Below are 11,711 nucleotides of genomic sequence, written 5' to 3'. Positions count from 1 at the left end.
TTTCTCTCAACTTATTTCTAATTTATCTAAAAATTCAAATTATTTCAGTAAATCTTATATGATCACTAATACATCATAGCTTAATAAAATAATAAATACTTTTATTTATATAAAAATTATCAAAATTAAGAAATTAATAAGATACGCATCGTGTAATATTTAATCATAAGATTGCCTTAATTTAATAATCACCAACCTTTATTAGTTGAATAAAAAAATAAGGTTACAATTTTTTGTCCGACCTGTCATAAATTTTGTCGCACCTATTCGCATGAAACGTGTCGTTGTCATACTCGACCGGCAATGGCCTGTAAACGTGGGCCCTATGTACCGGCATCAACCCGTTATCGCTCCACATTATTAGTTCCCGCGAGCTGGTTATACATAACCAAGAATGTTCCATATTCTCACACACAAACGCGCAGTGTACGAATAGGGGAATGGCTTTTCGAGGCTTTGATTCCCAAGGTATATGAGAAAATTGAACCCCGTTCTGTTTGTCTGTTCCTTGATGTTTTTGACGAAGTATTGGTTTTTGGGGTTCTCATGTATTTTTGTTTTTTGGTTGAATGATGCTTTGTTTTACACCGTGCGTGAATGAAAGCGCGGAGAAAAGAGACGAAAAAATTGGGAATAAGAGTAAATAAGTCATCTTTGAGAATAAAATTGTGAGTTTTATGTTAATGCTGTTTTCCCGTTTTGCCTCACGTATAAAACTGCGGTATAAGGTTGATTTTTGAGGTTTTTTTATGAGTTTGGGTATGAGCGCTTGTTCTGTCTCCCTTCTGGTGTTTTTTCGCTCTTTTCAATGTTTCTTCTTCTTACTTGCTTGGGCGAGGCTGAGTGTGTATGACTCTAGGCTTGCATGTGTGATTTGTTAGTTTGCTGAAGAAAAATAGATCATAAACCGATAGTTCACAAATTTGACTCTTTTTTATTTGTATTCTTGGATTAACTTTATTATCGTGATCCTTACTGTTAAATGTAAAGACAACATGGCTGTTTTATGTCTTCTTTGATAGCTTGGTTTGAGGGTAACTCGGATGCTGCTATCTCCGTTGGAAAACATTTAAATGCAGTAAATGTATCGCGGGTTTTGGTTTCTGTTTTAGAATAATGAGAGTAATATTTTTATTTGTCGGGGAAGGTGGAATTTCAGGATTCTGTGTGTAAACCAGTGTTCAAAACCTCGATCGCAGATTTGTATTCACAATTGCTAATATCCATACTCATTGTCACACTTATCTCACCGTTGAACTTTATTGGATATATATCATTCAGACAATAATGCAAAACAAACCACTTATTTGCTAAAAAAGCTGGGGGGCGTCTATTGATATAATTAGGTATTCGACACTCTTCATCCATTCTGAGCATAATTTTCGGTTAAATGCTTGCATATCCCATGTTAGTTTTCAATAGAACATGTTGAACTTGTGAGATATATGTATCCATCTTAGGGGAAATTTTATGTATCTTAACATTTGTTGAGCAAAACTAGTTTGTTCACTACAGTCATGATTTATTTTGCGTCCACTCCATTTCTTAGGAATTTTTATTTTGTGAATTTTCTTTCAAGATGTCAAGCTTCTTGTAACTATTCTTGAGATGGCACAACTGAATAAAACTCGGCATCCGGTTTTATGAATGCTACTGATGTGGGGAAATCTTCAAACCTTAGATCTTCTGTAGTCCATGAAGCTGTTGTTTCTATCAACAACTTGCCTATTTGTGTTTATTTGCCTAGTAATGGAATCAATGATTTGGAGCCTTGTACTACTTTACCCTCTTCATACATACCTTTCTCAGGCAACAAACCCATGAATGTTTCATCAGCAGATAAAACATTTTCTCCCTTAGATCAAGGTGGACCAGGGAGAAAGAGGCAGCAAATGGAAAATTCAACAGCTTCTACAAATTTGTCTAGGCCAGAGTTACATGCTTGTCTAGAATCGCTTCCAGTTAGAATAAAGAGGGAAGCAGGCACTCCTGTACAAATGCTGAAAAAACCAAGAATTGATGTTAACCGAGAGAACATCCCACATCAGCAAACAGTTCAGGAATTATTGTTTTGCAACCCACAACTTGAAGAAATGATGGATCAGCAAAGGGAACAAAATCAGCAGCATCGACTAATTTTGCCTTCAGTTCAACATCGTAGGGGGGTTCAAATGCAGGTTCTGGAACAGCAGATGAGAAATATGCAGCAAGACCTGGGTAATAAAGTTTCTTTTGGAACTTTAATTGACAGCAGTCTTTGTTCTCGACGACTAATGCAGTATCTGTATCATCTACGGAATCGACCACGTGTTAGTTACTCTTTTCTTGGCTTGAAATGCATGTTTGTCTTACATATGACATTTTTGCTTTATATTAATTTCATGGGCTTCTCTTTCTATTTCAATCTTTAACAAATTCCATGATTTTATAGATCCAGTACAGAAAGATCCAACACATTTTCTTTCGTCTCCCATATTCTTTTCTCTCCCCTCGCAGGACAACAATATAGTTTATTGGAAGAAATTTGTATCAGAGTATTATGCCCCGGACTCATGTAAAAGATGGTGTTTCTCTACATATAGTGATGATAAGAGACATGCTGCGGGAGTTTTCTACCCAAAACCTATGGTGAGTGTTGGATCTGATTTTTGCATATTCGAGAGCGGTCACTGGACCAAAATCAGATCATCTCTTTTTTTTTTTGGCTATTTAGATCATCTTATTTTTAATGAGTTCATTTCAGTTATTTATTTTTTCAGGAGCATTGGTGTTGTGACATATGCAATTCGAGATCAGGAAAGGGACTTGGTATTCCCTACTTCTGTTTTCTGTCTTCCTGAATTTACTTTCTCAAATATTTCTTGTTTTTATACATGTTTTGCGTTGTGAATTATGGATCCAATGATGAGTTTTGTCCCCTTGTTTGGTTATTTGGTCTTATTGTACATCGCGTTTAACAATTTTATCTGCACATTTCTTTCATGATTTTACAGAGGCGGTTTTTGAGGCATTGCCTAGACTATTTAAAACAAAATTTGATAGTGGTGTACTTGATGAGATTCTGTTCCTGGATTTACCTCGGGCATATTTTAAAGTTCCCTCTGGATTACTGGTGCTGGAGTATAGGAAAGCCACTCAAGAGAGCATTTATGAAAATTTTCGTGTTGTTCACGAGGGTAAGCTGCAAATAATTTTCAGATGGGACTTGAAGGTACTATTTTTCATTCTTTAAAGCTTCTTTATTTTTTCATATCATTAATTTTGTTTATTTAACTGGATAAAAACTCCCCATTTTAGTTTTATTCATTAATATAGTTTGATTTTCAAATTTTGCTAGATATTGTCCTGGGAATTTTGTGTACAAAATCACGAGGAATACCTGCTTCGTAGTTTGGTTGCTCCTCAGGTATTAAATTTTATTTTTTGAGCTTGTAATTGCAATTTTGATATATATATATTTTTTTACATGGTAAATGATTTGATATATGAGTTAATCTAGTGCCTTTGACATAGTAAATTCTCACTATTCATGAAATAAACACTCATTCTTCTCTAATCTGAGGATTAGCTCTGCAGTACTCTACCCGGTCACAATCTATTAAGCATCTAACACCAATAAAATTGTTTAGTTACTCTGTTTTGTAGTCAAATGATCTTTCATTTATTAGATTCGAGTATTTATATTCTTGAGTGATGTCATAAATATGAGAATGTCCAAAGGGTGCTCATTTTTCTCTGTCAAGTTTTCAGAAAAATCCAAGAATTTCAATATTATTAGTGTGAGTGAAGCCAGCTGATGTTCCAATACGAATGAATTGATGGTCTTAGTCCGTTCTTCAATTAAGTAAATAAAATATTTTTCCTCACAGGTTGATCAATTGGCTTGTTCAGCGGAGAAATATCAAAATGACATTCAGAATGGGGTATCTATGAGTGTCTCTTCCGAGGATTTCCATGCAAATTGTGATAGGTAAGTGACTAGACCCACCCTTTTTCCTTTTTCCCAAGTTGTTTGACCGCAGCATTTTGACACCCGTCGAGGCTAGGCTTTTATCCAACTTTCATCTGCACTGTATGAATAAGTGGATAATATTTTTTTTATGAAGCTGAAAATTGACTACCTACAAATGATATTGAGAGCACTAGAGACGGAATTAATGCCTTCTAGTTATCTCTATCTGGTATAGGTTTGTTGTGGCGGGGCATCAACTTGCGAGAAGTATGGATTTATCAGTGGTGAATTGCTTGGGATACCCCAAAACATTTACTAGGCTCTTACAGGTAAAATCTTCCAGGGAATTGGACACTTTGACGCTATTGTATGAAATTTTCATGTTCTATGGCTGAAAGTTCCAATTTATACACTGCAGATTGCTGAAGTTCTCAATTCCATGAAAGACCTCATGGCATTCAGCACCGAAAGAAAAATGGGACCAATTGGTATGTAATAAAAAACTCTTAGAAAAATGACATTGGTATTCATCTTCTTTTAAAGTTCCACGACTTTTTGAAATGTTAGGCTTTCCGTGCTAGTTTCTTTGCTTTTAGTCTTGACGATTGTATCAAGGTAGCTATACTTTGACATACAGATTCTCTTTTTTGCAAGTATATTTGCTTGATAATGCAGTCAGCTTGTTTTTTCCCCATGAGCCTCTGATAGTTGAAACATTCTTAATCTTGAATCATATAACTTCCTTTTGTAGAGAGTTTGAACACTTACGTTCAAAGCTGCAAAACAATGGATCAGTTGGAGAAACAAGGAATGAAACTGTTTTCAGGTCCTCAGAATCAACCAATTGGTCATGAACATCATGCGAATGAATATGGTTGTAGAGTGACATACAATGAATTAGTATCTGGCCCGGAAAAGTCGACTTTGGATTTGGCTGATTGTAACCATCGGTTATTCAGGAGAAATGCTTCTATCGCCTCCATGAGAAGGAAAGGGGTGGATTCCTACTTTGCTGATCCTTCCATTAGGTCCACATGTTATGATTCTCTACCTCTCATCCCTAGGCTACATACTGATCTACCTTCATGTAACTTGCCAAGATCACCTTCTGGACTTGGTAAAAACTATCATCAACATTTGATCGACAAAATGCTTCAGGAAATGGTAGCTTCCAACAAGGGAAGGAGCTTGCAATATGCAAATGAAAAGATAAATAACGAAACTGCCCCTTCATGGCCTTCAGATAAAAGCGCAAAAAACAACAGGCTTCATTCTACTGAAAGATCTAATGCGGAATCAGATCAGACGAATTTGGCTAATGCATCAAGAAAGACTATTCCTCGTGGCAGTACTGCAGACTTTTAGTGGTGGCACCAATGTCAAAACAGAACCACGCTCCCCAGTTTGACTTCTTTGAGCTTTCATAATTTTTGTAGATTTAATGTGGTTATTTTCATAGATGTTTTGCGACAGTTAGGAGCATATATCTGGCAGGGAAAACAGGTGAAAAATGTAAGTAATAGCTCTTTCTCGAGTAGGTCAAGAAACGGGATCCATCAGGTTTCTCAAAGTATGGACTTTTAATTAAATTTATCTTGTGGTGCATCATCTCCTTAGTATGAAAGTATCTCGTTATTCATTTAATTACCCTTTTTTTTCCTCCTGGTAATTTGGTAAAATAATCTAGATAAATATCCATATAACTTGATGGACGCTTAATTTTGCTCTAGATCTGAAGCAATACACAGACTCTAAGCCACCCATTGGTGTGATAAGTTATAACTAATATAGTGAGAGTAGCGTATTTTGATGTAAAATTCATGTAGATTAGTTTATTTTATAATGTAAATTAAATTTAATTCTATGTTTGACTATGTGTTACGGATTGAATTGAATTTCTTTGTATAGCTAGAATTCGACAATTTTTAACAAACCAAACATGAACCTAAGCGATCAACTTGCTTTTTCAGAATGATATATAACTAATTGGGTAATTGAAAGGAAATTTAAAAAAAAAACTGAAGCCCTCCAAATGTTTTTGAAAAGAAATATTAACCATTCTAAGTTTTTTTACGAAAAAACTTTTTTACTGTATATGTTGTGTTAAAATATGTTGATTACTTTATATATATATATATATATATATATATATATATAAATTGAAATAATATATGATTATTTTAACGTCGAAAACATATATTATATTGTATTAGAATATATTACAATGATAAATTGGTTTTGAAAATGATGAAGCTGAATTTAGCCCATATTTTTCCTATTATCTTCACAGTTTTCAAGCATATAAAAACATTCGTTTCAAATACTTCCACTAGGCATACTCCATGACTTATTCTTGGAAACACTGCTCGCATAGGAACTACACCTCATTGTCGCTTAGTGTCAAAGATGACAAGAATGAACTGAAGCTCCCTATCATAAGTATACCAGAATAGAACAGAAATCGTACGTGTGAATGAGAAATAGTAAAAAAGACTTTTCATCTCAACACCTATTCAATGCCGCAACCCCCCGTGGCCGCCGCAGAAATTTTCAAAACAATAGGTAGAATCTTTTCTGGTAGACATACTCATTCCTCAATCTATCTATCTCAGTTCCTAGATGGGACTCAAAAGAACATCGTTTGCATGGACTGAAGAAGAATACAGCTATAACTGGAAGTACTTGCGCACACGCTGTGCAAACCCCCTAGCTGTTTCCAGTAGAGAACTCCGTTTGGGGTGCAAATTCTATTTCTATTCTATCCAAATGCATTTGATTTAAATGAATATCCCGTTGTATTAAAATAATGAAACACAAATTTATTAGGAGAACAAAACTCACTTCATTACAAAGCATGCATGTCTTTCAAAGTATATGACTCAATTAGATAATCCCGACTACAAAGAATATGCAAGACGATTAAAAAAAAACTCTAGGTTACATTAAGAATCAAAGAAAGAAAACCAAACAACCCAAAAAAAAAAACCTGAAGTTGAAGTCTATAGTAGCCTGTCTTTCCCTATCTCAATAACCTTGTCTAGAAAAAAGAATGAAAGAATAACAAGATTTCTCTACCTACAAAGAATGGACTGCAGTTCCCTATCATACTATACCAGAGTAGAACAGAAATCGTATGTGTGAATTAGAAATAATAAAAAGACTTTCATTTCAACTTGGCTGAGGAAACGATGTAGAGCTTCCCACCAAGTCTGCTGCTGCTGTCCATGCTGAGACTGAGTAAAGAGGTTGATCCAACCAACTCAGAGTCAGACATGAGGCGGCCCCATCTCGACCATTCTTCTCGACTCTATAACTCTTGTTCGAATACATCTTTAACAGCATTTGGCTCTGAAGTAGTTCCCTCTCACTCATTCCCATGCACCGGAAACCCCCATGCTCCATCAACTGTTGCCACTTACCAAACGTCTCGTGCCTTTCAAATCTGTCTCGTCCTTCACAAGCCACAATATTCTTGATTTCAGACCCAAACATTTCCTCTATCTTGATTCTCATTGGACTGTCTAGTGGAAGGCTCGAATCAATCGAGTCAAAAATGGCAGAATAGTATTTCATTGAATTGGATAGTCTTGAATCCAAGTTGAGTTCATTATGTGCTGCTTCTTGCTCTGCCATTATAATCAATTCAGCTTTTGTGCTCCTGATCAAATCCAAGAAGTCCCGCAGTGTTCCTCCAGTACTATCATATAGCAACTTATGGACCTGAAATACACAATTTATTGCCACGCTCTCTTTCTCCTTAACATGAAGCATCCATAACCGCACGTCTTCCAACCTATCAACTACTGGATGGAATTCAAAAGCCAGATCCAGTGCTGCAGCAAATCCAGCAAGTCTATCACCTGTTTCAATCAGGTCTTGTTTCGACTCACCAATACCAGTGATTCTGATGTGGCTAGGCGGATTAGCCCTTGTAGCCAAACTGTGAATCAAACCAGGCCACTGCAGCCCTTGCTTTATATCGAAATCTATTATGTGAACCCTGTCCTTCCCTTCAAAAGTTTTCAACAGAATCTCATTGGACGTGAAATGAATGAACTTTGGAATTGGGCACACATGGTTCAAAAGCCTCAATGCGGTGCCGCCACCACTATCATCATCAGCACGATCAAACTCTCGAAGGAATGTTGCAATGTGGAAGGTTTGTGGCCACAGCCTTGCAACACGCAAAGCTAGAGCCTCGGTAAAATATGCCACGAGGCGGTGTATAGGGGAGCCGCCTATTGGAGAAGCAAGCTCCCCTAGTCTGGCAAGACAATGGTTAATCGCAGCAATATTCTTTGAGCCTATTTGTTCAACACAAGCTATTAGTAAGCTCACAAGTTCGATACATTCACGCTCCTGGTGACTATTTTTCCCATTATTCCTCGAAACGATAACCTCAGCACTTTCACTTGGATTAGGTGGAGTCGAGCCATTGCCAATTTCACTCTCCAGCGGATTATCACTCAGCCTGAGAACTAAACCATGACTGTCAGATGAGGTACTTGATGATCCTGAGGCTTCCTTCTCAGGACCACATCTTGCTTCGACATTCTTGTCCCCTAGGTCCGTAATCACAACAGAATCAAACCAAGGAATATTTGACAAAGGTGGCAATGGTGGCACTGATATGTCACTAGGCATGAAACACATCTGTTCTTCCTCTCGTGAGCTTGATACAGGAAAAGTCACTTGAGGTGTATCGAGGGCTGCGTTCAGAGGAATGGACAGTGGAACGTTGAAACCTGGCTGAAACCAAAAACTTTCACCACCCAATTGCCTTAAGCTCAAGTTTCCTTCTTCTTCTGGCATACCATCCGACTCTCCGTTACCCCTTTTTCTCTTCATTGGACTAATAAAAATATCCTCATCGTACGATATTTCTTCCGCATACCTCTTTTTCTTTTTCAGAACCTTACCTTTCTCCCAAAACTCAACTTTCTTCTCCCTCCTGCCCTCTGTGGTTGCGGCAGGAGGAAGCTTGATACACTGCCTCAGCGAACAACCTGTAGTCTTGGCTTCAATTGGTACCTCGATTGAAAGACCAACAGGTCTAATGGGTTGGGATCGAGTGGCTTCTTTTCGCACATAAGTACAAGGCAAATCCAATCTTTGGGTGCTCATTGCAGGAAAATGGCAAGCTTGAAACTGTGCAGATGCTTCACTTCTCAATCTATGCCTTGGAGACAACAATGTAGATGAACACCCAGCCAACATGCTTCAGACGTTTACCTATTTTTTCTCCTTTCCTTCAACAAAAATACAGCTCTCCCACCCACTTCTACTCTCGCTCGCTCTCTGTGTGCGCGCCTTACTTATATTTATACACTGTTCAAACTATGCACTTTTATAGTAGAATTGATAAAGGTCGCGAGCAAATAATTTTATGAGGAGAAATCAAGAGACATAGACCAATGTTTTCTATTGTTAGTGTGTGAGTTCCAAGAATGAAAAGACCAAGAAACAAAATTGGAATCCGATGTCAAAATCAATGAAATATCACAACCAAAAATAACCAATCCCTCTGGTGTATATGCTTTTCTGTGTCCTATATGAAGAATCAATCCGACCACTTATATGCAGCGAAGAATACAAAGAATCGTTAAATACACTAGAAATTACAGAACAAAGAATCAAAGAATTAATCAAACATTAACAAAATCAAGGAACACCTACCTAAAACAAATCATCGGACTCCGTAACTTTCTAAGTGAAATCATTTGGAAGAAATCTGATATGTCATCACACTACGGAATAATATTCTGCAGATGCACCTATGTTCACGATAGTAGCACAAAAACATGGGGCGTGATTGATCAAAACCAACATACATTAACTCCAACATATCCATGCTATTCACTCAATTCAAAAACAAATCCCACCCGTAAACCCAGGTCAAGACCTCATTAAACAAGCAAGAAAATAAACAAAATAATCATTATCTGTCTTAAATCTCCGTCACTTAGTCACCTATCAAGAACCCCACGACCCAAAAACCCAAAAAACAGTAAGAAGCTGAGTTTTTATATATTAAATAAACAACTCCTTGTTGTAGCCTTGTTTCATCGTATATAATCTGATTCTACCGAGGGAAAATGATGGCTCGGCAAAAAGAGAATATAGGTCTACATTCGAGATCCGTGAGCGTCGGGTTAAAATCGGAGGGTGGAGAATGGAGGAGTATATGACCGTTGTTGGATCTTGTCGGTGAAATGTGACCGTTTAGTCGTACGACAAAATTATGGTTTAGTAATCAGACACGTGGTATGCACGTGCCTGACCTCTAATTATGCCTTTTATTTTTCACTTTCACCTGGATATTCGACCGTTAGTTCTTTTGAAATTTACCTCTCACATTGCCTCCTTTACTTTCACTGCAGGTTACTTACTACTGTCTATATCTGTTCACTGTAATATAAAAAAGTTGAGATTATTGGTCTTAAAATATTTATAGGACATGTATCATATAAATGTTTGATATGACTATCATATTTTTTTCATAAAAAATTTAAGGGTTTTAAAATCGTGTTGGCCTCGACAACGAACAAGTGTCAATAGACAATTCGGATTTCGGATACAATACTAATACTCAAATAATTTCTTGAAGCTTGGATTAAAATCTCAACAAAAAATCAATTGTTAGCTTGAGTCATCTCCCTGGTTTTTTTTCTAATACAAAATTATCGTCTTCATTTTTTTCATCTACTAAATCGTGATTTCTATGTTTCGAAATCTATGGGATATGTTGAGATATGATGATTCGTGTGAATGTTCTGACTTTTACTAAACTGAAATTTTGCATTCACGTCTTCTATATTTAATTTATTTGACATTTATTATAAGGAAAAAAGTAGACTCCATTTTATTGAAAAAATGTTGTTTATGATATTAGATTACATTGTGATTAAATAATTTGTCCTAGTTATCATCTTATTTGTATATTTGACATTTCTTGTTATATTTACAAGTAGATAGATGTATAATGTCTCAAAATCCCCTACTATATCCACTATTTGCTAATCTTTATACCTTATAAATTGTATTATATTTAAAGAAATTTTTTATTTTCAAAAGATGGCATTAATTGTTCCACACGATTTATATGCCACAGAAAATTATAATGGGAGCCAAATAATTCCAATATTAAAATAATTACTTGATCACTCCACATTGTTGGTTCCTACTTTCAAAATTATCTTTTTTTAAAAAGAAAAAGAAAAAAGTAACTCTTCGAAATTGAATTTCGGGTAATAGAAAGAAATAGGCATGAACTTGAAACATTTGTAAGAATGAACTACATGAAGAAAATAATTTTGGGACACCATTTAGAAGATAATTTGTAGGTTCATCATGCCATGAGACAAAAGCAAGCTATATTATGATGTATTAAGATAGCGAATATGAATGGTCGTGGTGTTACGTCAGAATTTTCTAATAACACCTCGTTGTTTTTTGTTTTATATCAACAATCCGATGAAGAAAAAAACTAAAATCACAAAAAATTAAAAGTCTAAATTAGAGGAGACTAAGTTGGCAAAAATGTTTGTTAAAAATGGTTATTTCTCACCACTCCTATAATCTTATGATATTTTCAACCTTAGATCATATTTTAACTCATATTTCTTTTTCGCTCATTTCAATCGTACTTATAATTCATTTGATAACTTTTTTAGTCGATGAAATCCGCGAGTTTTAAGAAAGTTGTAATTTTTCACCTTGGATAACACTGGCCTAAAAGAGGTTTGAGCTCAAAGATTTA

General features: G+C 35.9%; 2 protein-coding genes across 4 annotated transcripts; one reads left to right on the top strand and one right to left on the bottom strand.

Annotated features, from left to right (window-relative positions):
* The first annotated feature begins 379 nt into the window (after positions 1–379).
* Positions 380–5,596, top strand: LOC140828824 (probable transcriptional regulator SLK3). 3 transcript variants are annotated; one of them, XM_073191657.1, is made up of 10 exons: positions 380–468; positions 1,840–2,309; positions 2,497–2,628; positions 2,760–2,808; positions 2,994–3,211; positions 3,338–3,406; positions 3,870–3,970; positions 4,188–4,281; positions 4,371–4,440; positions 4,704–5,596. In XM_073191657.1, the coding sequence occupies exons 1-10, from the start codon at positions 441–443 to the stop codon at positions 5,315–5,317; spliced, it is 1,845 nt and encodes a 614-aa protein (XP_073047758.1). In that variant the 5' UTR covers positions 380–440; the 3' UTR covers positions 5,318–5,596. The 3 variants fall into 3 exon arrangements, with proteins under 3 accessions (XP_073047758.1, XP_073047757.1, XP_073047756.1); XM_073191656.1 differs by having other exon boundaries at positions 390–468; positions 1,837–2,309; XM_073191655.1 differs by having other exon boundaries at positions 407–468; positions 1,810–2,309.
* Positions 5,597–6,780: 1,184 nt separating this feature from the next.
* LOC140828823 (scarecrow-like protein 28) lies at positions 6,781–10,085 on the bottom strand. The gene has a single exon (XM_073191654.1). The coding sequence runs from the start codon at positions 9,167–9,169 to the stop codon at positions 7,121–7,123; it is 2,049 nt and encodes a 682-aa protein (XP_073047755.1). The 5' UTR covers positions 9,170–10,085; the 3' UTR covers positions 6,781–7,120.
* Between the last annotated feature and the right edge of the window lie 1,626 nt (positions 10,086–11,711).

Source organism: Primulina eburnea, chromosome 4 (assembly GCF_022965805.1).
Source record: "Primulina eburnea isolate SZY01 chromosome 4, ASM2296580v1, whole genome shotgun sequence".
Classification (NCBI taxonomy): domain Eukaryota; kingdom Viridiplantae; phylum Streptophyta; class Magnoliopsida; order Lamiales; family Gesneriaceae; genus Primulina; species Primulina eburnea.
Note: the sequence above shows the minus strand (reverse complement) of the source record. Positions and strands in the feature narration are given on the sequence as shown.